This window comes from Moschus berezovskii, chromosome 17, assembly GCF_049115385.1.
Source record: "Moschus berezovskii isolate FMDL1 chromosome 17, NW_MosBer_1.0, whole genome shotgun sequence".
Lineage (NCBI taxonomy): Eukaryota > Metazoa > Chordata > Mammalia > Artiodactyla > Moschidae > Moschus > Moschus berezovskii.
In genome coordinates, this window is record NC_142476.1 from 49,699,131 (window position 1) to 49,725,851 (window position 26,721).

At 47.2% G+C, this 26,721-nt stretch overlaps 1 protein-coding gene across 1 annotated transcript in view; it reads right to left on the bottom strand.

Annotated features, from left to right (window-relative positions):
- MTOR (mechanistic target of rapamycin kinase) overlaps window positions 1-26,277 on the bottom strand; it is a 127,373-nt gene extending 101,096 nt beyond the window's left edge. The window contains exons 1-19 of the mRNA XM_055419556.2: window positions 26,174-26,277; window positions 23,913-24,088; window positions 23,165-23,273; window positions 22,243-22,475; window positions 20,792-20,992; window positions 19,947-20,081; window positions 15,991-16,266; window positions 15,798-15,906; window positions 11,306-11,492; window positions 10,351-10,479; window positions 9,324-9,568; window positions 8,058-8,273; window positions 7,503-7,708; window positions 4,850-4,972; window positions 3,981-4,070; window positions 3,764-3,856; window positions 2,952-3,086; window positions 2,599-2,728; window positions 1,008-1,258 (exon numbers count right to left, since the gene is read on the bottom strand). Coding sequence (XP_055275531.1) covers window positions 1,008-1,258; window positions 2,599-2,728; window positions 2,952-3,086; window positions 3,764-3,856; window positions 3,981-4,070; window positions 4,850-4,972; window positions 7,503-7,708; window positions 8,058-8,273; window positions 9,324-9,568; window positions 10,351-10,479; window positions 11,306-11,492; window positions 15,798-15,906; window positions 15,991-16,266; window positions 19,947-20,081; window positions 20,792-20,992; window positions 22,243-22,475; window positions 23,165-23,273; window positions 23,913-24,074 — 3,030 coding nt within the window. The 5' untranslated portion in view covers window positions 24,075-24,088; window positions 26,174-26,277. The remainder of the gene's footprint in view (window positions 1-1,007; window positions 1,259-2,598; window positions 2,729-2,951; window positions 3,087-3,763; window positions 3,857-3,980; window positions 4,071-4,849; window positions 4,973-7,502; window positions 7,709-8,057; window positions 8,274-9,323; window positions 9,569-10,350; window positions 10,480-11,305; window positions 11,493-15,797; window positions 15,907-15,990; window positions 16,267-19,946; window positions 20,082-20,791; window positions 20,993-22,242; window positions 22,476-23,164; window positions 23,274-23,912; window positions 24,089-26,173) is intronic.
- Between the last annotated feature and the right edge of the window lie 444 nt (window positions 26,278-26,721).

Genomic DNA, 26,721 nt, shown 5'->3' on the forward strand with positions numbered 1-26,721 from the left:
TAGAAAATACATTTGCTAAAAAACATACTATCTCCTCTGCTGCTGCTGCTAAGTCACTTCAGTCGTGTCCGACTCTGTGTGACCCCATAGACAGAATGTACATCAAATTGACCATATGATCAGAGAAGGAAAAATAATTACTTCCAGTATCTTTTAAAGGCAGTACTCTGACTGTATACCCTTGTGGAGTATATTCTAAGAACAGTAGGCACTGCAAAGCCACCCTGAACTGTATTCAGTAGGTTTGCTGTAGGTAGTGGTACAGGTATGGTAATCACAGAACCACGGTGCGTGCTCTATGGTTAGAGAAAGAAAAAGACCAAGAGAGAGGAAGAGGAAGGGAAAGGGGAAAATTATTCTTTACAGAAAATGACAGCTATCAGAAGCAGAAGGAAAGAAAGAACTAAAGTTATTACTTTATAAACAGCATGATAACTGATTTCAGCAAGGATCCTCAATGGAGGCTAAAATCACTAGGTGAAAGGTAGCCGGGGGAGAGGACAGTCACACAGTCTCAAAGTTATCACCCCACACGCTACTGATGACTGAGGGAAACAGGTAACTTTACATGGAGAGATCTGATAGATACCAACCTTACCACATGCTCAACCTTAGACCAACAATAACAGGACAAACTGACATTACCAGATCCAATAAGAAGTATTGTAACTGCACCTCTGGAATATTCCCACAAGTGCGTGACTTAAATCTAGTTATGAAGAAAAAATCAGAAATCCACTGTGGGATGTTCCATCAGATTACTGGACTGAACACTAGATTACTGAGAATAACAATGCTGTCCCGTCCCACCAGCCACTCATCTTTCAGCCATTCTGAATAATATGACAGGAAGCTGGGCTGAGCTGATGAATCCTGCACACCTAGGTGTCAGAAGCTCAGGGAAGTAACAGCAAGCAGAGTGCATTATAAGGAAGCCAGGGCGCAGATAGACCTTCCACACAGGCACTGGGCAGGGAGGAACAAGGGTCAGGGGTTTAGGAACTTACTTCCCGGATGGCCCCATCACAAACCCGAATGACATTCAGGAATGTGGGCATGACCTGGGGCAGGAACTGCACGCACTTCAGCCCCAGGGACTTGAAGATGAAGGTGATGGCCTGGACGACCATGGTGTGGTGGTGAGAGAGGGACTGGTCTCGGAAGATGCGCATCAGGGCCACCATGGACACGGCCGGGTAGAACTCGTCTAGAGGCAGGTTCCCCATGTTGACCAGCATCTCGCTGGTGCTGTAGTCAGCTAGGACCAAAGAGTGATGAGGGTTATGAGCTACACGCGACTCTGACTGCGGACAAAGCATGGTTAACAACAAACAAAAATCCTCCAGACACTCATTAGCATTCATGTCTTTCTCCCTGCCACATTCTAACAGCACTGGGAATACAGGGTATATTAGGAACCAATGAATAGGCTCTCACCATGAAGGACACACAGTTTTTGGCTTGTCTGTTATCTAAACTATGAAAGCCTAAAACAGTACATGATGGGTTTGCTTTAAATTGCTGTGTTTAATTTAGCTTCTTATCATTTCAGTTCACAACTTCGTAGCTGAAACCATCAATAAAAATAATTACTCCCCCAAATGAAAGTAAGGGGGATTAAATTAGGCAAACATCTGTTCAGCAGTTGCTTGGTCCCCCTGGGGAATTCAGACAAGTTAGCAACAAATGCTACCTGACCTGAACAACAAGGATCTCAAGGACTGGGGGTGGAGGAGGGTATGGAGGGTGTTTAGCAGCACAATAAGGACACTGAGAAGCAGAACACCCAGAAGACTGGATGACACGGTGCTGAGGGTGGAGGAACACCTAGAGGACATGGCTCGGGCTCTGCTTGATGCTATAGGTCTGCAGGATACATCACAGGCACACTTATCTAATATAACTGGAAGCAGAAGGAGCCCGTCCACAGAGTTCAAATACAAATTATTTATTTTTTATTTATTTTATTTTGCTGAACTGGATGGGGAAGCCACTGTTGAACTTTTATACTTTCAGATAAATCTGCCTGATGGAGACAGTGGGTTAAGTCTAGAAAACTTGCCAGCATCCCCAGGCCCTACCCAATCTCTTAGGCTATTTATCTACAAGGCAAAGAACTCCAGGGCCAGACCACTTGATGGAAAAAGAACCATGGATTCAGACTGCAATCTGCTTTTCTATGCCCTCTGAGCCTTGCATCATATTTCCCTATCAATTAAAATTGGGAGAATCAGTTCTACCCTCTTCCTACTTGGGTGCCATGGGAAGAGAAAACACCAAACAGGCACTAACAAAGAATGACAGATGAACAAAGGTGATGGGGTGAGAATTCACCTCTTCTCATCAGCACAAAAAGTGAGCACAGACATAGTCTGTTAACCCTTAACAAAGAACCTAGGCAACAGGGAGACTCTAGACACAGCCCCCTTCCTATGATTCAAGAGGAAACTGCTGACACTCCATTCAAAAGTCAGCACCAAGTGAACCAGTGAGGGATCATTTTATAGTTATCCAGCACCAGGCTCTTTCTAAACACGGCCAGTGAGGGTTTTGTGAGGCGAGCACTTGGCAAGCCACTCACGGGTCCCCTCAACTTACAAGAATCCTGACTTGACTTGGACTCTGACAGGCTGACGGCAGAAGCGTCCCGGGACTGGTCAATCATGCCAATGTTCACTTTGTGCTTGTAAGGATCCAACGCACCTAGGAGCCCCAACACACGGATAGCCTGCATGGGAAAGGGGTGGGGGAAAAGGAAAACATTTATCACAGCACCTGACTACAAAACAGTGCTCACGGACACTCCTCTCCCGTTCCCAGCTACAGGGACGAAACCGAAAGGGAGAGGAAGTCTCATCAACACCGCTGGAGCCTGTTAATGCCGCAAACATCTCCCACTCTCTCCATTCTCCCAGCAAGTCTGTAAAGACTAAGTCTGACAAGTTTCCTACCTCCCGCCGTGTACCCTGGTTCTGCTCAGTCTTCAGAAAGTTCAGCAGCACCTCCAGCAACGTGGGGTACTTCCTGTAGGGCTCAACCACATAGCCAGTGCTGGCCACCAACTGCCCCAGGGTCCACAGAGCCACCTGGACAGGAAAAAGGTCACATGACTAATACAGCCAGTAAGAGAGAAAGGAAAACATACTTCGTACTCTGTGTTAAATGGTTATAAAAAAGAGTTAAAGGCTATTACAAGAAAAGAATTTCCAGTGAAGACACTAACCATAAACACAAATTCTGAGAGCTGGGGCATAAAAACAAGGCTACAAACCAATACAACCGTCACTGGATCAAAGGTAAAGAGCAGTCCTGCCTTTCTCAAGGGAAGTACACAGTCCTTCTCACCATGGATGATTGATAGAAGTCTGACCCAAAAGGAAATTAAGGTTGGTCTTCCTTTTAGTCTAGGCACCTAATGATCTCAATGATCAAAGTGAAACCAGGACTGGGGAGAGTAGGCTGGAGCTCTGTTGCCTCTATAGCTAGAGGCCAAGGCACTCTTTTTCCTTTTAGGGGGCCGGAGTTCTGATGGATGATCTGTAATTTTTTTTTGTTTAGAGGAAACGGCACTGGTCAGCTCTAACACTGATAGCAACTCTGGGTCAGGATGACAGCTAATTCGGGTTCCAAGTCTTTCTTCTTTTTACTAAGTCAACAAATGTTTCCGAGTACCCACTATGTGCTAACCATTGTTTGGGGACACTAAGGTGACAGGGCCCTGGCCCCATGGGCCTGTCCTGTTCAAAGAAGTAGTGCTACTCACCTGCCTCTTGGCCAACAGAGAGGAGTCTTGCAGCATGTCCATGATGATAATAAAAAGTTCATCAACCCATTTCCTCATTTCGAGGCCACTAACCTACAAAATGAAAAAGGAGGTGGCAGACACCATTAGAAATTATGGCATTAAGAACTATTTTGACCTCATCAGAGGTATAATCACATTCTTCCCATCCTATGGAAAAAAACAGCTGTCCCCTTACCTGAGCCAACTCTCCTATAGTAGCCAAGACATTATTGATCACACCTGGGTTTGGATCAGGGTCTGGATCTTTCAGTTTCAAAATTAAAGCCTATGGAAAAAAGGTACAAGAAAATGAATGCTGGTGAGAGTTGACTAGGAAACTTCTTTTCACATAAGTAAAGTTCACCCCAGAGACCATCTCAGACACAGATAAATTACTTCTCTGGCTTTATGAACCCAGGGTTCCTCTGGAATGTAAATTCTCCTTTCTCCATACTGTACGCAAGTCTGACGTAGGAGGGAGCTGGGAAGTGCCATGATTTACAAATGTTTCCCATGCCTTTTCTAAACTGCATCTGTGTGACCATGTACCCATATTCCCATAGGTTGTGACACACATAACTCTTAATATATTCAGATTTGAAGGCTGTCTCAGATAAATATATATTTTTGCCTGTGTCCTGCAGAATATGGGATCTTAGTTCCCTGACCAGGGCTCGAACCTGTACCTCCTGGACTGGGAGTGCAGAGTCTTAGCCACTGGACCACCAGGGAAGTCCCACTGCCTCAGATTTTAAAGCTCACTTATTTCTTCACTTTGGAGGAGCTACTTTATGCTGCTATTTTCTCCTCTTCAGGCACATTTGATAAGTGATGATGTGCTTGAAACACTACATCCTCCTGGTCAGGAGGAGATCATCAGGAGAGCGCTTTCCTGCAATTGGTGAAATTCCTGGTATTCTTGAGCTGCAGGTGCTTGATGCGGCTCTTGTCCCTGAGTGTGGGACCAAAGAAATGATCTACTTTGTTCAGTGTACCAACGAAACACTCCCTTTGTCCCAAGACGGCCTGGAGAGAGAGTACCCGTCTCTGTCTGCTGCAGATTACCTTCAGAATAGGCTCCATGTAGGGGCGGATGAGCCGCGGGGCGTTGGAGACCAGGTGGCCCAGCATGCGGGCACTCTGCTCCTTGATTCTTCCAATGCCACTGTGCTCCAGCTCTGTCAGAATCTGTAGGTAAGAAAGGCTCTCTGTGGCAGAGGAAACTCAACAGGGGCTGTGTGTCTGAAGGGAGAAAGAGGCGGGGACTAGAGGAAGGAACCAGAACTGGGGATACTCCACAAGCAAGGCCATCTCTGCAGCTCACAGAACAGTCCTGAAGACAGCAGTGACAAGAGGAAAAACTGCTTGGGACCAGCCCCTTCTCCGTCTGTCACAGTGCTCCACGGGCCCTTGGTCCTCTGTGAAACACAGCATTTAACAGTGGAGACAGTCACAGGAGGCTGAGAAAACACACGGCTCACTGTGAACAGGGTTTTGCAAAAATAAAGACTGATGCGAGGGCTCTCTGCAAAAAAAATCTTGCAGATTCCAGTCAGCAAATCACTCAGAGTGACTATAAACAATAACAATGGAATCAAAGACCGATGATGCTGAAATACTGAAACTCAGCAGTGGTTCTGGGCACCTCTAGATAAACCTAAACAGGGATCATACCAACAGGATCCCTTTGAATCTTAATGAACAGAGATAACATGTGTGATCTAACCAACCTGCTGAAAACACCAGCAAATCAGCATGTTATGCTCCTAGGGACACAGACATAAACAACTTAATATAGACAAACTTCTGGAGAGCTGAAGTTGCCAGAAGGAAACCTCTGCACAGTGGGAAAAGTGAGAAACAAAGCTCATGTTAACTCAGCTACCCAGAGAAGTCCCCAAGTTAATGTTTCGTCATAGAGTATTGCTTTAATAATCCCGATTTCCTGGATGCCCCTAGCCTGTTGTCAGTAGATCACAACAGACAGCAGTGAGAAGGGATGGAGAGGGATACTATGAATAGACCCGTAACTGCAAGGAGAGATGTCTGGCTGGGAGGAAACGGCTCCAGGGAGCAATGCACAACTCTCTGGGACAGCGTGGTGCCAAATCAGAGTCCTCAACTTACTCCAGAGCCAAAGAGCATCACTGAGCAAGGGAAGTGGGTAATAACAATATGCAGTGCCCTCCCTGATGATCAAGACACCAAGAAAAGACCACAGCACACTTGGGTATGGTCCCTTACCAAGGCATGAAAATGTACAATTCAGCAGGGGGAAACTTGTGTCAAAGTTTAAAACCAAGAAAAATTATTTAAAAATTTTCCCCAAGCAGCCTTGTTTTATTCATTCCTTTTGCTAATAAAGGGTTCCCAGATTTGAGCCTTCTGATAAAACAGAAAAAATGAAATAAAACTTTGGTATTTCAAGGGCTGAGTTCAGTACAGCGTAAATTCATTTAATGATGCTTCACATTTTCCAGCATCAGAAAAATGAGAAGGCCTGACAGCTTACTGTAAGCTTCTCGACGACACAGGCCACCCCTGGCTGCTTCACTGACGTGCTTCCAGGACCCAGTAGTACTTGGAACATAGCAGGTGCTCAAAACATCTGTTGTCTGAATGAATGTACTGATATTCTCATTAGGAATTATATCCTTATCAAGCTTACTTAGTACAGTTTGAGTTGGCAGGCTCAACAATGATTTCTTGTCCTTCCCCAAACTTTACCTATTTCAAAAAGACTTAAAATGATAGGCACTCCTAACACAGGCCAGCAGTTAAGAAATAAACCATTAAGCTAAAAGCGTAAGTGCCAATATAAGTATAATATTTATTTGTTCACTGATGACTTTATTCATTGTCACTTTAACTATGATAAATTGTGAATAAATGCTATTTCTTCAGGGTAAAAGTGACATATATTTATAATTTTCTATGTCTAAGTACTTTATTTGTTAGAAGCATTTATTTACTTCAAAAGAAACCATGGGGAGGGTCATGAAGCTGAGGGTGAGGTAGGGACAGGATGGAGTGAAGGGACGGGAAATGACCGAGTAAGCCACGCTGAGACCCAGAGAGGTGGGTGGAAGTAACGCAAGGCAGGCAGGACTGGACCCCAAGCATTGCTCACAAGGTGGCCGGAGAACTTCCTTAAGTAGATAAAGACAAAAACCAGGGGATAGGTTTCAGGAGCTCAAGCAGCAAGGTCAACCTGAGGCTCTAGTCCACTCAGCTGAGCTTGGCATCTGGCGTTACTGAGGAAAGACAGCCAGGGACCACAGAGCAGGGGCAGTGATAATGAGAAACAGAACTGGGACCTCTCCTGTGCTCAGCCTCTGTGCCTGGCCTGGCACCAGTGGGAAAATTAGGAGGGGAAGGACAGGGAGGCACTGGGCCGACTGACACCCTCTGCAGCAGATGCAGAAAAGAGGAGCAAGAAATGGATTTGCTGGTGACTTGCCAGGAAAAAGGAAGAGCTGCATGAGAGGTCAGCCTGGGCCTAGGAGGCCTCCTGGAGTCATACCGACAAAAGGCCTATGAGGTGAAAAGCACTTGAACCACAATTACCAAGCTGGGAAAACATGTGGATTCTTGGCACCAAATGTGGCTTCTACCAGGCATCTCAACCCTTCTCCCCCTTCCTCCTCTCTTTCCCCAAACAGTGCTCACAGGAGCATGCCCTCCCCACCACCACAAGGGGTGGCCGTCACACCCTCACCTGGATGAGCATCTTGCGCAGGAAGGGCATGACGAAGGCTGGGTTCATGCTGCTGAGCCGGCCCACGGTACAGATGGCCAGCTCCCGGATCTCAAACACCTGGTCATTCAGAGCCACGAACAGGGCCTGTAGATTCTCCGCCTGGGCCAGGTGTGCGTCAAAGCGCTCATCCAGGGACGCCAAGACACAGTAGCGGATGTCAGGGTCTGCAAGAGCAAGTGAGCCTTTTAGTGCCTCCACTCCTTCATCCCTCCAGTCCTTTCCCATGTCTGCCTCCACTGCCACCATCCTAGAGAGAGGACTCCAGACACCCTAGTCTCACCGACGAACTTGTCATTTTCTTTCTCTACTGAAAGGACAAAGATGACAGAATTTAAGGCTGATTATCTTACACAAAAGGCTGGTGTGACCAAACCTAACGCCTTGCCAGAAAAGGAGCTGGACATCAGTTTGTTGAGGCCAAAGGATTCCAGAGGGGTCATGCAAGGAAACTGGTTCCTTCTAACTGCACCTGGCATCTACACTTCGCTAGGCTGCCTGAATCTCAAACTTTACCAGGATCGGTAATCCCAACCACGAGCAGTTTGCTGAGCACATCTGCCACCACTTGCACTGCAGTCTGGCTGACCACATGAGCGTGGCCACTGATGAGGTGGACAGAGGGCGTGAGCAGGCGGGAGCAGGTGCGGGCGGCCTCCATGCGGATCTCCTTGTGCTCGCTGTTCAGGAAGTGATCCGCACAGTGGCGGACAAACTGGGTCAGAGAGTGGCCTGGATACAAGGGCAGAGAGAAGACAGAATGAACACCGCTGCTTTGGACAGCAGCTCTGCGACTCGCTGGCTGCAATTTCCACTTAGTGGCTACTAATTTAATTTTCAACAAGATATTGATCAGCAAGAAACTGACCCAGAACTCTTCTCTTAAAAAGGTAACAAATGGGATTCCAATGGGCAGAAAGGCAGATGGAGAAGGAACTGGGAGACATACAAAAGACAGTTCCTCCCTGCTTCCATCCTAATCTTTTATTTTCCTCAAAAAATGAATTATTTTCTTTTATTCTGACCCTGATTTTTATATTCCCAGAGAGAAAAACCATTTTTGATCAAATTTACCTTGTCTATTTTAGTTTCCAGATTCAAATACCAAAAAGAGACTTTGATGTAGGCTGAGTTTAAATATAACTCCTTTCTATTCATTAGAAATCAATTATCCCGAGTGTTAATCAGTGTAACTGGAGGAACTGAAACACGAAATCATCGATGCTGTTTAAGTACTCAGACAGCACATCTAGACTTCTTATACTTGCTTCTCTGTAGTCTTGACCAGTACCACCTACGTGATCTTAAATTTCATTTACGTGTGCATTTTTCTGTCCTGAAATATATCTCCCTAGGGCGTTAACGTGGGTTTTTCTGCAGCTTGGAATTCCAAACTGAACTGCACAGTATAGTACTCTTGGAAATCATACAGCCATAGTAATGAAAACACCCCAAGCCCTGCTTATACATTTTACAGCATTAAACACCATCTCAGCTACAGGGAGGTAAGAACGTGCAGAGTCCACCTCTGTAGTATTAGTTCTTTGGATTAATGCATACTATTCTTCAAAGTATCTGTACCCCCTACCCACTTTTCCTATCTTTGTATGAGACAAAGAAACAAACGATAGGAATTAATAATACACGGAAAAAATACAGAAAGGATGAGTTGCTGCAGTATCAGCTACCCTGTCTCCAGGACCCAAGCAAGAGCCAGGGATTCGAGGCACCCTCAGTCTGTTCTCCAGGTTCCCAGTGTCACTGACTATCACCATTTCTTACCTTCAAATTCAAAACTGCCGAGAGTTCGGAGAGCAAGGGTGATGCTGCCCACATCACTGGCCTCAGGGAGGGTCGTAAGGCCAGGGGAAGCCAGCTGATGAGCCAGGCCCTTGGGCATGCCTGGGTGCCGGAGGGGTTTGTGCATAAGGACCAGGGACAGCATCTTCAGGAGCCCGTCTTGGATGTCCTTTTTCAGCTGTGGAATCTGACGGCTCAGGTCATAGAGCACAGCTGTGAGGGCAGGGCTGAAGGGTGGGAAACCAGTCACGTCAAGGGCACATGTGACATCTGGACTGTTCTGGAGAAGAAACAGCCCTTTCTCTCTAGAATGGGGACTGGGTCCCATCTCTGCTTTGTCTTTACAGCAGAAAGAATACTATGAAATTGAATATATATCCTAAACTCTCTTGGTCTGATTCCAGATTTCTAAACAATCTGTGATTTTGTCATGAGCAAACCTGTTTACTATAATTTAGCCACTAAAACCAAGTCTCAGTAAGTCACCTGGGAAGCAGATTGACAGCATCATCCTTATTTTATAGATGAAAAGAACAAAAGTGTAGGGAGCTTAAGTAATTTGCCCATAATAATATAAATGACATATGCGAACATTACCAGAACGCTTCTTAAACACTTTATGAACTCTTCTACTTAATCCCCATGACAAATGCAGACAATAGGAATTGTTATTGTACCCACTTTTCAGACTAGAAAGCTGAGGCTCAGAGAAGTTAAATAATTTAGTTACAATCACCAAGCAAGCTAGTGAGGAAACATGGATTTGAAATCAGCCTGTGTATTTAGTGTGAACTATCCTACCTGCTGCTGCTGCTGCTAAGTCAGATCAGTCGTGTCCGACTCTGTGTGACCCCACAGACGGCAGCCCAACAGGCTCCTCTGTCCCTGGGATTCTCCAGGCAATGTTATATGCCAACATCCATGCCTCTTTCTTTCCACATAGACCCAGGACTGTGGCTCGAGCCTCATACTACCTGAGACAGGGACAGCTCAGGTTCCTGACACCTACCTCAGGCCCACTGCCAGCATGGGCTCCAGCAGCTCCTTGATGTCCTGTTGAATGCCTGGCCCCATGGCTCGGGCCAGCATGCTGATGCAGGTGAACACTGTGGCATCTACCTGCATAGCCTTTTGTCTCCTGCATAGAACCCAAGGGTGGACAGTTTAGACATAATGGCATTATGTGATGTCCTACCTCAAAATCACCATGGGGCAAGGAGGGCAGGTTACCCAAGCGGGGCCACCCCATGTGGGTATGCAGGTGACCTAGTGGGGCCCATCACACTGCCGTCACTACAGACTTATATATTTACAACAAATGTCCAGCAGATGGCAGTAAAGTCTCCTGAGTAGGGGGGCCCACTTCAGAATTCACACAAAAGGTGCCACATGGGTTAGTGTGGTGCTGGCCAAGGTACCAATTTAGGAAGCAAACTTAAAACATGCAGGTCAGGGACCAGGAGTGAAGGGCACAGTCATCATATGGGAAGAAATTCTTCCTGTGAGGAGAATGCTGGGCTTGAGATGGGCGAGGCTCATTAATTCACTAGCACAATCCTTGCTACTAACGCAGGGAACTATGAAGACACAATTCTAATGAACTCTGTCCCATTAGGTGCCCTCATTTCCAGTCTGGGAATCCTCACTTTAGTTGTAATCAGAATAAGACCTTTGAAAGCCAGAGAAAAGAACAGAACTAGGAGATTCCCAGTAAGTAATATACACATTGAGAACAGCACTGGTATCTAATATGTTCGCAGGTATTCAAGCTTCCCAAATATTTACATCGATGTCACTTCATTTGCAAAAGGCCAGAGCTCGACTGAAGAAGGGCTATTATTTATTATATAATTTGCTGGTTAATGACGCAGAGAACAGGCTTAAGCTCCACAGAAACTGGGATGGAGCATCCTTTCTCTCCAACCAAATGGGGTGGAAGGTGAAATAGTAATAAAGATGCTTACTTATGGGCGAAGTCCTTAGGGGGCAGGGCTGCTCGGATGATGTCTAGCACACGAGGTAAATAGACCTTGAACTCAGACCTCACAGCCACAGAAAGTAGCCCCAGAGCTTGAAAGGCTGCTGTCCGTTCCTTTTCCTTCTTGACACAGCTCAGGACATGGTTCATGGTATCCTGGAGGTACTGGGTATCTGAGCACAGAAATGACAAAGTATATATGGCTCAAGGGCTGGTCTCTGCGTCAAAGAACAGAGTTCCAATACAACATGCAATTAAAGAATAAATCAAGAAAGCCTGTTGGAAAGAGAATTGAGAGAATGTACAAACCAAAATCTTATGCTTGATAATCACTCCTCTGATAAAGCTTTTAGAAATATAAGCTGTTTTTCTCCTTTAATAAAAAAAAAAACTTAAAAGTCTCCTCAAAACAATATCACATTAATTGTCCCCATCCATGTTACATTTTGAGGGAAAAGATTATATGCTCTTGTTTAAGAAATATATGTTAAATCTTGGTTTAAAACGAGGAAAGAATCAACTAAGCTATTTTATATTGAAATTTATAGTAATATTGAAAATTGTTTCCAATAAACAGGCCATTCCACTCAGCCTAGGCCTAGAAATCACTTTGCTATCACCTAGAGAATTCTGTACAGTTATATTTAAGATTTAGTCTGTAATTTGGAAAGCCACATGTGTATTTTCATTAAGTTTACATAAGCCAATGTGCACGGGTAGGCGATTCTTGGGCAATTTAAGCTAAAGTGTTATGACTCCTCAGAAGGCTAGAGCTGCCTGCTTCGCGCCTTGCTTCTGTTTCTCCTCTTCCATCTTGCTGGCCTCAAGGCCGCGCACCAGCAGCACATACATCAGGGTGGAGAAGGCGAGACCACACGTCCACTGTCCCTGAGAAAGTGAGGGCTGTGAGGGCCACGAGGACCACACTCAGCAACACACCACTGCATTTACGCCATCAAGGAACGTCTTCTCTCACAGCTCGTGGTCAGATGACGTGAGACCACACATCCCCCGTGCCCGAGAAAGTGAGAGCTGGAGAGGGAGGGCCACCAGGACCACACTCAGCAACACACATCACTGTGTTTACACCACTGAGGAACATCTTCTCTCACAGCTCGTGGTCAGATGATTTGACCTCCTGCCAGTTGAGGCACGCTGGGGCTTGAAAACAGTCAGAGACCAAGGAGATACCACCCTGAAATCAGAGTGCACCTATGAGGAAAACTAGACACTCTTCTTTCCAATCCCAAAGAAAGGCAATGCCAAAGAATGCTCAAACTACCGCACAATTGCACTCATCTCACACGCTAGTAAAGTCATGCTCAAAATTCTCCAAGCCAGGCTTCAGCAGTATGTGAACCGTGAACTTCCAGATGTTCAAGCAGGTTTTAGAAAAGGCAGAGGAACCAGAGATCAAATTGCCAACATCCGCTCGATCATGGAGAAAGCAAGAGAGTTCCAGAAAAACATCTATTTCTGCTTCATTGACTATGCCAAAGCCTTTGACTGTGTGGATCACAATAAGCTGTGGAACATTCTGAACCACCTGACCTGCCTCTTGAGAAACCTGTATGCAGGTCAGGAAGCAACAGTTAGAACTGGACGTGGAACAACAGACTGGTTCCAAATAGGAAAATGAGTACATCAAGGTTGTATATTGTCACTCTGTTTATTTAACTTATGTGCAGAGTACATCATGAGGAACGCTGGGCTGTAAGAAGCACAAGCTGGAATCAAGATTGCTGGGAGAAATATCAATAACCTCAGATATGCAGATGACACCACCCTATGGCAGAAAGTGAAGAGGAACTGAAAGGCCTCTTGATGAAAGTGAAAGAGGAGAGTGAAAAGTTTGGCTTGAAGCTCAACATTCAGAAAACGAAGATCGTGGCATCCGGTCCCATCACTTCATGGGAAATAGATGGGGAAACAGTGGAAACAGTGTCAGACTTTATTTTTTTGGGCTCCAAAATCACTGCAGATGCTGATTGCAGCCAGGAAATTAAAAGACGCTTACTCCTTGGAAGGAAAGTTATGACCAACCTAGATAGAATATTAAAAGGCAGAGACATTACTTTGCCAACCAAGGTCCGTCTAGTCAAGGCTATGGTTTTTCCAGTGGTCATGTATGGATGTGGGAGTTGGACTGTGAAGAAAGCTGATTGCCGAAGAATTGATGCTTTTGAACTGTGGTGCTGGAGAAGATTCTTGAGAGTCCCTTGGACTGCAAGGAGATCCAACCAGTCCATTCTAAAGGAGATCAATCCTGGGTGTTCATTGGAAGGACTGATGCTAAAGCTGAAACTGCAATACTTTGGCCACCTCATGCGACGAGTTAACTCACTGGAAGAGTCTGATGCTAAGAAGGACTGGGGGTGGGAGGAGAAGGGGATGACAGAGAATGAGATGGCTGGATGGCATCACCAACTTGATGGACATGAGTTTCAGTGAACTCCAGGAGTTGGTGATGGACAGGAAGGCCTGGCGTGCTGTGATTCATGGGGTCGCAAAGAGTTGGACACAACTGAGCGACTGAACTGAACTGAACTGAACTGAGACCTTTGCAGAAGGGCAGTGTTTCAGCAGGAAATGAGCTTAAATCATGGTGGCAATTTCCTTTTCCAGATTTAGCACCCCAACAGACTAGGAATCTGGCACTGGTAGAGATTCCAGCCCAAACTCAAGGGGAGTATTTTTGACATTCCCAAACTCTGCATCATCAGGGAGTGCAAGCAGTGACTTCCAAACTGTAAGCTTTAAAAAGTGGCACTTTCCCAATGAGACTGTACTTACGCGGGCTGCCCAGGCTGAATTCCTAGGACATATTATTTAATGAAACAACGAAAACCCACATCAAAAGAACAAACCTGGGGGCCTTCTGAGCCCTTGTATCCTGCTGCTAGGCCATCTTTTTGAACTTACTAGGGTAACTGCTTCCACAATATGCCAGACTTTGATCAAATATGGCCTACTTATTACTCTCTTTTGAACCAGACTTTCAAACCAAGATCATTTAAAGCTCTACTGAATAGGGGCATATCTGGTTATTAAAAACAGAGAAAAGCTGCTGAGCACCAGGAAAGAAGAATGGAAAACTGAAAAAATACAGGTGATTTTCATCACATCCTTTCTTTATGGTTCAGTGATTTTATGTGGCTAATTGTCTCATCCTCACTCAACACAGCCTGAGCTCACACCCCACACATTAACACTTCACCAGCTGTATTTTGCCGCTGTCTCATCTGAGCTGAGCTGTGTGAAATGAGTCTATGCCAGGGAAAGGCGTCTGCTGAGGGGCAGGCTGGCCTTCCGTTTCCCATCTCAGCTCTCACTGAGTCCTGTATGCTTATGAAATGCAGGCAGCATGCATCACAGTGAAGACCAAAGAGATGTAGGGCTAAGGTCTCTACACCCAGCAAGGAGGGCGGTGAGACAAGGATGTTAAATATGAACAGGCAACTGGAGTAATAGTATAATTTTTACCTTTACCTTATTTTTAAAAAGGCTCTGAAGTAGCCAGAGAAGCCAGCAACAGTAATGGTTTCTATGTCTTGGAGTTCACTCTGCACCAGGCACTTAGAAAGGTGCTTAGACATTAAGGCAGCCCATCTCATGGTGCAGGAACCATCACTCTAACTGCACCCATCTGGAAGTGAAGGTCCAGGAAGGTCACACAATCTGCCCCAAACGTCACAGTTAAGAACATAGGCTGAGACTTCCCCTGGTGGTCTACTGTTTAAGACTCTATGCTCCCAAAGCAGGAGGCGCAGGTTAGACCCCTGGTTGGGGAACTAAGATCCAGCATGCCTCACAGTGCAGCCAAGAAAAAGGAACAGAGGGAAAATTCACCCCAGGTCTGATGCCATGGCCCTTCCACAGCTGGGGGTTATAATGAGAAAGGAAAAGCATACTTCCAGCTAAAGTCAACCAGGCAGGCCTCAGGAGAAGCCACTGTCCGAGCTGGGCCAGTTTCAGAAACTAGGAATTCACAGCAACAAGTGAGAACAGGGCAGGAATGGGGGAATCCACAGTCTATCACCTGTGAAACCAGCCCCTAAAGCATCCAGTCCTTCCTCATTGTGAGCGAGGAGGCAGCCTGGTGCCCACCTCAGGGGCAGACGCAGGACTGTCATCGGATCCTCCGTGTCCCACAGACTAGCTGCTGCACCCCACAGAAACCCAAACTGCCCTTCCGTCAGTCTATCTGGAGCCCATTCGTGAACGAACATGTTGGCTTCCACATGAGAACTTGCTTGGCTCTAGAAGCGCCTCTGCCTGCACATTCGGACTGTCCCGGTGTCTGCGACATTTACAGAAAACCTGAACTGCGTACCGCTGAAACTGGCTAAGAAACCAGAGACTGGCCACTCAGCAGTCACTGCTTCAAATGAGAAGCAGCTGTAACTTTTTGCAATCATGTCTTCTCTGTTTAATTACCCCAATGGGTAACAACACGACGCATCCATGGATATCCTCACCTGTGAAGGCAGAAGGTCGGAAGGCAGCCAAGCGGGGCAACAAATTAAGGATTGTCATTTGGATCAGCGAGTTCTTGCTATTCCTGCACTTCAGCACCCACTGGCACACCTGAGACAGGAACGACACAGGGTTGGCAAAGGAAGGGGAGGCGTGGAGCTTGGGAAAAGAGAGGGTGGGCTTCCTGCCACTGACCTGATCAAATTTCTCCTCCATCAAGTCCCTGCAGCAGCGACTCTCCACCAGCGTGGACTTTGCCGGGCTAGGGGAGGCCCCGAAGCCCATGAGGCCTTGGTGAGAGCTGTACCCCAGCAGCCCCACCAAGGCGTTTGACTGCTGGGGCTGCACGGCCTGGAAACTGGTGAAGGGGGTGATGTGACGGGGTTTCGTTCCAAAGCCCATGAGATCCTTGCAGTACTTGTCATGGACCAACTGCTGCTGTGTGATTTCTTCCATTTCTTCTCTCAGGCGCTATACACGTGGGGGAAAAGTCACCTTTACTCACAAGAGGCATTTACCTGGGCACTGTGGAGTCTATGAGCAACACACACCCAACCCTGAAATGTAACTCTTCCCACAGGGTATGGCGGCCACTCTTCTCGAGGATTCAGGTTTCCCTAGGACCTTGCAGGGGGCCTGATTCTGTTCCAATTTAGACAGAAGAGCACCACCTACTGAACAATGAAGCAGCAGCAGGGGGCTGGCTCCCAAGGACCCCTACACTACCCTTGGTGTGGGAAAGCTGACCGTTGATGGCAAAGACAGGAGACTCCTGAGAGGGTGAGGGGCAGCCCCACTCCAGCACCCTGCTAAGGAAGCTCCGCTGTCGCTCTTCTCACCCGAAACCCAGGTAGAAGCAGCAGAGACAAGTGATATTCTCAGAGGCCTAAGAATTCCGTAAGAGGCATGGAATAAGCTGAGAACTCACACCTCTTACCTATTCAAAGGACTGCTCAGTAACTTGTCCTCCAGCAGTCCAAATTGAGAAAGATACGAGAACAATTAATTTCCAGAATTCCAAACTCTTCTCACAGATATTTTCATTCTTCAGAAAATCTTGTCCACTATTTTTGTCAAGGTCACCAACACTCTTTCGTTGCTAAATCGAATGGTCAGTCTCAGTGCTCCTCTTACTTGACTTGTCTGCAGCATCTGGGAGAAGGCAATGGCACCCACTCCAGTACTCCTGCCTGAAAATCCCACAGATGGAGGAGCCTTGTAGGCTGCAGTCCACGGGGTTGCTAGGAGTTGGACACCACTGAGTGACTTCACTTTCACTTTTCACTGTCATGCACTGGAAAAGGAAATGGCAACCCACTCCAGTGTTCTTGCCTGGAGAATCCCAGGGAAGGGGGAGCCTGGTGGGCTGCCGTCTATGGGGTCGCACAGAGTCGGACATGACTGAAGTGACTTAGCAGCAGCAGCAGCAGCATCTGATCCAATGAAGTGTTTCCTCCTCCTTGAAACCCTTCATTCACTTGGCTTCTTGGACCCTGAGCTTTGCTGGCACCCACACCCACCGTTACCACTACTCCGTGGTCTCCCTGGGTTCCTCAGAATCTCAGCCCCTCAGGATCTCAGCCCCCATCTCTTCCCCAACCATCTTAGTTGCCGGGGAGTTCTCATCGAGTCTCACGACTGGAAATAAGATCCACATGCCAACAACTCCCAAATCTGTCTCTCACTCAAATCTCTCCCCCAAACTACTCAACATCTCCACTCAGATGCACAATACACATCTTAAACTTAACAAGTTCAAAAGCAAACCCCTGACCTTCCACCCCAGACCCATTACTCCCATCTCAGTAAATGGCAAATCTATCCTTCCAGTCGCTGAGGCCCCAAATCTGGCACTTCTTTATCTCCCACCGACCTCTAAATCTCAAATTTAGAATCAGCCCCTCCTGGCACCACCACAGCTCCCAGTATGGTCTAAGCTGCCCAAGTCCTCTGCTGAGATGCTACAGTTCTGTCCTGACTAGACTCCTGGCCTCAGCCCTGGCTCCTCCAGTAACCTATTTCCAACGATATGTGCAGGGGCTTCTGAGATCCTACATGATGAGTCCCCTCCTGCCCCAGGTATTCCCTGGACCCTGCCTCCCTACTCCTCTCTCCTCTCACTCAGCTCACAACAGCAAGCTCGCTCCCTTCATAAAGCAGCACACTCCTACCATGGGGCCTTGTGCTTACAGAACCAGCTGTCTGGAAGGGGCATCCCCAGATGTTTATATGGCTTTGTTCTTAGCTTCCTCACGGCTATGCTCAAATGTCATCATATTGTAAAATGTAATCCTTGATCCATGCTAGCTTCCCCATTCCTTTCTCTGCCCTACTTTTCTCCACAGCACATATCACCATATGCTGTACTAAATATACTTTTATTGATTTGTGTATTGTCTGCCTCCTTTTGCTAGTATGTACTGTTTTATTCACTGCAGCATTATTCTAGCTCTTAGGACACGGCATAACTGGCCTATAGTAGATGCTCATTCTATTCTGCTGAATGAATGAAGAAGTTAAGAAATTATAATACTTTATATCCGTATGGTGGTGATGGTTTAGTTGCTAAGTCATGTCCGCCTCTTGCAACCCCATGAACTGTAGCCCACGGGGCTTCTCTGTCCATGGGATTTTCCCAGAACACTGGAGTGTGTAGCCATTCCCTTCTCCAAGAGATCTTCCCAAACCAGGGATGAAACCCAGGTCCCCTGCACTGCAGAATTCTTTACCGACTGAGCCAAAAGGAAAGCCCTACATTTGTATAGTTCTCTATAATTTAAAAAGCACCGTCACAAAGTACTATTTCATTTAAACCTATGAGCTAGGTGATATAGTCCCATTTTTCTGGACACAAGGAAGATCCCAGAGCTGTGTGGGGTACAGTGGAAAGCAACATGTTATACTCAGGTGGGGAAATCTCTGAGGATGGCCATTTACGCAATGCCCACTAAGAATCAGGAGTTGTGCTAAGCACCTCACACATATTTAGAAACCTTACAGGAGCCCAGTGAGGTGGATAAGACCCTGTTAAAACAGAAAACTGAGGGGGTGAAGTAATTTACCCAAGTCACACAGTAGAGAGAGGAGTGGGGATCCAGAGCTAGACTCTGCTTCACACGCTGCAGCACACACTGTGCCCACATCCAGGACACAGGCACAGACAAACGTCACTGGGCCTCCAAAAGCAGGAAGCCCTGGGGTGAAATTCCACAGCAACCAGCTCCCCATGGGAAGATTACCTCCCAGATACACCCTGAATCCAGCATGAGTGGACTGACACTGAATCCACTTCTGCGTCTACACTGCCAGAGTCAGTGGAAGCCGTGTCTGTGCCACGGCCACACCTTCCAGGGGCCGCTTCCAGCCGAGAGAATGCAGTAAGAATGCTATGGTGAGCCTCCTCTGACAGCCAGGTCTGGCCCGAGGACCCTGGGATGGCTCTGCACGGTAGATTAGGATGTTTCCATCCAACTCTTCTTCCCGCTCTTGTTCACTCAGGGTCGCGCTGAGGCCTAATGGTTCTCCCAGCCTCTTCCAGCTCCCTCCTCATTTTCTCTCACAGGCTATTTCCCTAATACAATCCTTGTACTTTTAAACCCGTCTTTGTAGCTGCTTTTTGAGCCAATACACGTCCTAACTCATCTCTCTGCTTTCCTCCCTGCCTCTCCACAAGCTCTTCCCCACAAGCAGCCAATGGCTGTGAGAGACATGCCGTCACGTCATCCCTGGGATGAGAAGAAGAGCCTGGATGACCACAAACTATGAGCTCCCGGGGGCCCCGCCCGCCCTCTCCCCACTCATGGTCACCAGCTTCACTTCCCTTCCTGCTTGAACTTGTCAAACTCTCTCACCCCCAAGTCTCTGCATGGACAACCTCCCTGCCGGCCACTAGGCTGGCTCCTCCATGTCACATGGTCTCAGCTCAAATGGCATCACTGCAGGGAGGGAGTCACCCCCTCCATCCCATTTCCCTCCACCCCATTTCTTCATAGATCTGGCTGCTGTCTGAAATGCTCTTATTTGTCTATTACCTGTTTCCCTACAAAATGTAAGCTTGTGAGGATGAGAATCTCGCTTTGTCTCGCTCTCAGAATGGCACATGGGAAGCCTGGAACCCCTGACCGCACTGTTCCTCAGAAGTGGCTTCTCACCTCTCCCTCCATGCTGCTGATCCGGACCAGCTCATTGAGGATCAGCAGGGCTCCATGGATCCGGTCATCCCGATTCATGCCCTTCTCCTTGGCCAAGGTCTCATCAAACCCTTTCTCTGCTTCTTCAAATGTGTGCTACAGAGAGATGCAGAATGCCTTCATTACACAACATTAGCCCAGAGTTAGAAAGCAGCCCGCCCATCTATGTGGGGGGTTCTGAGGTTACCATGCCTGCTCAGGGACTCGTGCCAGTATCACCAACAATACTAGCTCACTGAGCTCTTTCATCTAATTTAGCTTCAACTCACAACGCCACCATGAGGCAGATTAAAAACAGAAACTAAATGACTTGCCCAAGGTCACAGAGCAGCCAAGACTAGAACCCAGGTATCCAATCCCATGTTCAAGGCTCTTGGTGTAGGACAAGCCTCAGTAGGTTCTCCTGGCAGCAGCAGTCAGCATGGGACTCACAACACTAGAGGAGAATTGGTATTTTCTCAGTATTTACTGCATTTAGTTCCTCCAGAGACACCCATTTTTCCCTACTTTAACATCTCTGAAAAGAGACGCCTTATAGCTGTTGTTCAAAAAGGCAGTGAGTGTAACCGGCACTGCAGTCTCACTCTCGGTGGTGCGTAAAATAACAGCATAGCTATGAATAGATCTTTGCTTTTGTGAAAAACAACAAAGTAACCACTAATTCACAGTGAACTTAAAAAGTCATGAAAGACCTAAGTAGACTCTACACTAGCCCTGTGGCCAGGGGCCTACTGCTGCCCTTTAATCCCAGTGACACTCTAGGCCGAAACGCTTTGCTGGAGGCTGGAATGGAACCATCTCCTCACCCTGTACCACTGCGGCTTCTGCATCTCCTTCGGCTCCCGCTGGGTGGTGAGAATCAGACAGGCACGAAGGGCTGCGACAGCTCCCTCCCGGATGGCCTGTTTGGGGTCCCACACGGCCACAAAGATATTGTCAAAGAAGGGCTGCACTTGCTGGAAGAAGAAGGTGGGGACACTGATGGCCAGCTCACGGAGCACCAGGACCTGGGAGAAAAGGCACACAGAGATCTTGCATCTGGATCAGAGAGCTCTGTTCTCTCAGGAACACAGCCTCTTTTCATGCCAGAGCCAAAAGACACTAGGAAAATAGCCCACTCTTGTAGCTGAGAATTCCTGCGGACCTAGGAATGAGAGTAAAACTGATCAAACATCTCAGTGTTCATAATCACAGGGTGTTTAGAAATAGAACGCTTGTACAGGAAAGTTAGGACACAAGTTCTGAAAGGGCAGCCACGTTTGATGTTTTATATACTGCTCCACTAAAATAGATAGTAGATAGATAAACTGCCTAGAATGTACCTGGACTACTTAAGCATTCAATAAACCTTTATTGAATGAATGTTCCTGTTTAATATTTAATCTTGCTACTTTTTTCATTTGACCATGGAAAAACGGAAGGTGGGCAGGGGGTTTGCCCCAAGTTAGAGTTAGAGAATGGCACCAGAGGCAGGCCCCTCACCCAGGCAGGCTTCTTTCTCATGATGCTGCCTGCTAAAGAGGGAAGCAACTGGAAAGGATCCACCTAAAGCTTCTATTCCCACCACCGTGGTTCATAGATTCTGTCTCTTAAGGACAGACTCTCCCCTGCCTCCCAGCCTGGATTCTTAGCCCATCAAACCAGTCTTTTACAGGGATGAGCCCTGAAGAGCGAGGAGGATGTGCGTCTAGAAGAAGAGGGTAGAAGCCACCATTCCCTCAAATGCAGAACAGCCAAGGGGAAAGAGGAAGTCTGGACTGTGTACTGACCAATCAATAAATGACTAAAACATAAACAGGAAAGGCCTGGGAGAAGGCAGACCCACTCTTCCAGCAGGGGGAGCGAGTACCTCCCTTGCTCCTCTCTGCAGCCCAGAACTTCCTTATTCCACAGGATATTGAGGGACCTTGACAGAGGGATGCTGCATATAGTGCAACTGTCTGAGGCTCTGTAAGCCTCTTGGCTTGTGGCTTCTCTGAACGGTGCCTTCTGGGGAGGCGTTTTCGACTGGAAAATCAGAGGTCAGGGTAAGAACTGCACACAGGGCTGCCTCTCAAGCAATGAAAGAGAACATTAATTTTCCTCCTTAGGAACGAAGCTCAGGGTGAGGAGAGAAACGGATTCGTGGCAGAACTTAGGGCCACCAAGAAGCACAGTGCCTCTGCCTGGAGCGACTCCTCTCACTCTTTGCCTTCCAGGGCCCTGAGCACATCACATGAAGGACCCCGACACAATGCACTGCTCCCCAGACACTCACAGCCGCGTGTCTCCGGCCCTCGTTGCGGTCAGCACCCAGCCATTCCAGGGCTCGCTTCACCTCAAACTCCACATACTCAGCAGTGAAAGTGTCCCCTGCCATGGCAAGGCGACCGATGGCCTTGGATGCCATTTCCATGACAACTGGGTCGTTGGAGGGAAGGAGGTTCCGAAGGTAGTTAGCAAATCTTCCGATTCGAGTGGCATTCCCTCCTTCCACTCCTATGAGGCTGGCTGGAAAAGACAGGAAGGCAAAAGGTGAGAAGGGGCACAGGCTGCCCAGGAAAGTAGGCGGCCTTCAGAGGGACACAGCCAGTGACCTCTTCCTTTTAAGTACCGACTGCAATCTCCAGACAATAAGGATGCAAACAATTTTCATTTCAACCAACAGATTTGGCATGTGTGCCAGAACCACTTACACAGAGCAAAATGACCTCATTTTAGTAAATACAATTTGTTTTCCCAAGAAGAAAAGGAAAACAAACTGGGACTGAATAATAGTTCACAGGATAGATGACTAGTTCCTGGGAGCTGAAAATTACCTGCCTTTCATTCAATGGATCCCAACTCTACTTTTCTTTTTGTGAGTCCTGCTATGCCACACTCCACTATGGAGAAAACAGAGCCTGGAAGGAAAGCAGGCTTCTAGTCTCAGCCCCGGTGCACAGGCCCTAGAAAAGTTGCTTAATGGTTCTGAGATATGCTTCAGATATATGGATATCTGAAAATACCTGCTTTGCCTATGTCCCAGGACTACTGCTAGAATAGTTGAGTAAGTACACTGAAAGCCACGAGGCTCCTTAAAATTCCTTAAACAAATGTGAATTAAGTATCCAGTAGGAAGCAGACACAGGGTGCAGGGGACACAAAGGTGAGCAGTCCTTTATTTCCAGTTCTCACCTCACCAGAGACTCTGTCCTTACCTATGGCCAAAATGCCGCCTTTCCTCTCATTGGCATCTGAGCTGGACACCAGTTCAAAGATGTGATGGTTCAGCTGATCATAGAAACGAGTAGACTCCTCTTGACTCATCTACAAAAGAAGATGTACTCAGCACAACTGCTGTCTCCCTGATGGTGGGATGGCTCCCAAAGGTTAGGACCTGAGAGGCAGCCGGCAGGTACAGTTCAAGCTAAAGGGGACATGGCTGCTGCCCATTTCTAGTTTTAAACTGTATAGCAATTCATTGGTCTATTTAACAAATACTTATTGCATATCTTACTCGATAGCAGGCCACCCACCGTCCTAGATTCTACCTAGTACCAGAGGTATAAGGACAAACAGACATTGTCCCTGACCTCGAGTCTGGTCTCTGTTTAGAAAGCCCCAAGCAACAAACTCCTCAAAGCCATGCCAACCACTGGTATCAGGTAGAAAGAGTGGAAGGTCTGGAATGTGGCCTTTTTTCTGTGAAACAGAAAAAAATGAAAAGAAACAGCCATCTCTATGCTGACTCTTAAAATACCACACCACAGGAAATGACACAGAAATGTGTAAATGTTGCAAAGGAATCTGCATGTTCTATGGACATGAGAAACCGGACGCCTTTCTGAAATGGAATCTTTGCATTTTCTGAATCCTCACTTAGCTGTCAAGAGACATCTAACCCAGGGATGGTACAGGTAGCCCCAACACTCCATGATGAATGGCCCCAATGACAATAGTCCGAACCTCTCGGAGCTCCATGGTGACATAGTGCTGGAGCTCCTTGGCAGCTTTTGCCCTGGTCTCTTCATTCCGGCTCTTCAGGCCGCTGGCAAACTGCTGCAGGACACTCACGTTGCTGGATGTGGTGGCAGCTGTGGTGGCGGCGGCAGGGCCAGTTCCAAGCATCTTGCCCTGAGGTTCTTTGGAGAGATGCTTCCTTTAATATTCTAAATAACAAACTATGGCAATGAACTTGTATATGGTCCCAGCTCCTCAACACAGATCTTCATATACCCAAGTCAAACTGGGGAGCCAAACAAGGTTGGGAGACCTCGCTGAAAAACATGCAAAGAACCTTGAGCCATTCAATGATGACTGATGTTTAAAAGAGGCAGCACAGTAGCACAGGTCAAATTATGGGCTATGCTGCCAGACTTACTTGGGTGTGAATTCAGTCCAAAATTATATACCTTGAGGAAGATACGTAACAATATCCTTAACTGTAATAAGAGAATAATAGTACCTAACTCATAAGGTTGATGTGAGGATTAAGCAAGTTAACCCATGTTAAAAAATGATTAAAACAGTGCCAGGCACACAGTGAGTTAACAGTTCCTAGCTATAATTATCATTATGACTACTACATACATGGCACAGTCAGGTACTAGAGTAGGGAGGCAGAGGGAGAGAATAAGCATGCCTAAGACTGCCCCTTTCCTTGAGGAAAATTTAAAAAGGGCACTGTTTATTATTCCATAGCAGCACTGCCCAACAGCAATATGAACCACAAATGTAACTTTGAATTTCCTAGTAGCTATATGGAAAAGGTAAAAAGAAACAAGAAAATTTAACACATTTAATCCCAATACATCCCAAATATCATTTCAAAACGTTATCAATACAAAAAATTTATTGATATATTTTTTCATTCTTTTTTTCTGTACCGAGTCACCAAAATCGAGTGTGCATTTTACAGTTAGGTCAATTTCAACTTGTACTAGTCACATTTCAAGCACTCTAAGCCTCATGTGGCTGATGGTTATTGTATTGGGCAGCGCAGTTCTTTTTAAAATTTTTTATTATTTTCATTTTGTGGTCCTGCCCTGCAGCATGTGGGATCTCATTTTCCCAGCCAGGGACTGAACCTGTGCCCACAGCATTGGAAGCAAGGAGTCTGTACCACTGAACTGTCAAGGAAATCTCTGTTCTATAGAACATTAGTAGCTGGAACGTGAGCTAAAAGAGACTGATTTGTTCCTGAGATCACTCATTTATTTCTCAATTATGTACTGTCCCTTCCCTCAATAAGCTTACAGTCTAGGTGTAAACACAAATAATCAAGTGACCATTATAAAGTGGCTATGATAAAGCTCTGCCCAGATTGCTATGGCAGTAACATATACACCTATCCTAGGTATGTCCACGTTATAATAGAAAATCAAATTTTCAAAATTCTTATTTTTGAAAGAATTTGTGAAATGCAGAGGTGTGTGTGGGGGGGAACAGTAATAATTGATTCTGAAAAGCTTTTAAATACTCCAGCGTCAAGAAGACTGCAGAAAGAAGTGTCAGACTTTAGGGCTGAGGAAACCCAAGGATTCCAGAGGAGAAAACTACTACAGAGGGTGTGCACTTGGCTGTGACGAGGAGAAGGAAGGCCAGCAAGGAATTTCCAGCCTCAGGAAGGAATCAGCCTATCTTCAGAAGGTCTAAGGCCCACAGGCTATTTACTCCAGGCAGAATTCAATGAAAACACTATAAGTTAAATATACGAAGGGTCTTGGCGAAGGCTTACAGAAGTTAAAGCCAGGTGCCGAAACTAGGGATGGGGCGGGGAAAGCAGAGAGGATGAAACTCAGGGTGGAACCAAGCTCAGCTCCGGGGGAGGGGTCCTTGAGAGGCATCCACAGTGGAGCGCAAGGGGCTGACACTGACGTTGGTCCTCTCTGAGGACAATGTGTAGGTGGCTCAGAAGAAGGGTTAACTGATGGGCAGAGACCCAAAGGCGCCCCAGCAATACAGGAGCTGATGGGCCAGCCTTCGTGGCCAGAGACGCACGATAGGCTAAAGGGTCTGGGGGTTTCCTGGAGGTCCGGGAGGAGGTGAGCGTAGCCTCGCAGGATGAGGGTCAAGGGCTCAGGCGGCGCCCAACTCCATGGGGCCAGTACTGAGGGGACCCCCAAGTCCCAGACGGACGGCTTCCCGGGGTGCCCCCACGGACCACGCTGGCCGTGGGTCTGGACATTCCGCGCCTTGGAGGGGTCGGTGCCAGGCCCCAGACTCACCGCGCGGCTTCGGCCAAGGCCTCAGCTGCCGCCGCCAGCGCCGGTACCGCCGCTTCAGGGCCCGGTCCCCACCACCCGCCTTCCCCGCTGTCCTCTAAGCCGGGCGGGAGGGAGGGCGTACTCCTAGCCCTAACGACCAATCGACAGGCACAAGAAGAAGATAGACAGGAATACAGGCCAATAATCATTTAGGAGAAGTGAAGCTTCGGGACCCGGCTTCTCCAAGGGGCGGGGACTATTCAAATAGACAAACCCCGTGGCCAGTGGCAGGAGAAAGGAGGCTTAGGTCCTCTCGGGAGAACCAATCATTCGTGAGTTGACTTCAGTCACTTCCACGCACACATCCGGTGCGTCGTTACTAAAGTTCCCCACTGCACCTGGGCCGTGGCGGTGCCTATTTCACTGTCCGGGTACTAAGGGATGGGACCACGAGGGATTAGGCGGAGGTTCGCGACCCCAGATTTAATTTTTGAGAACAGTGTGTGAGCGAAACCGGCGCACTAGCACTAGTGTATCCATGATTTCTCTTGTGTGAAATGTAATTCACA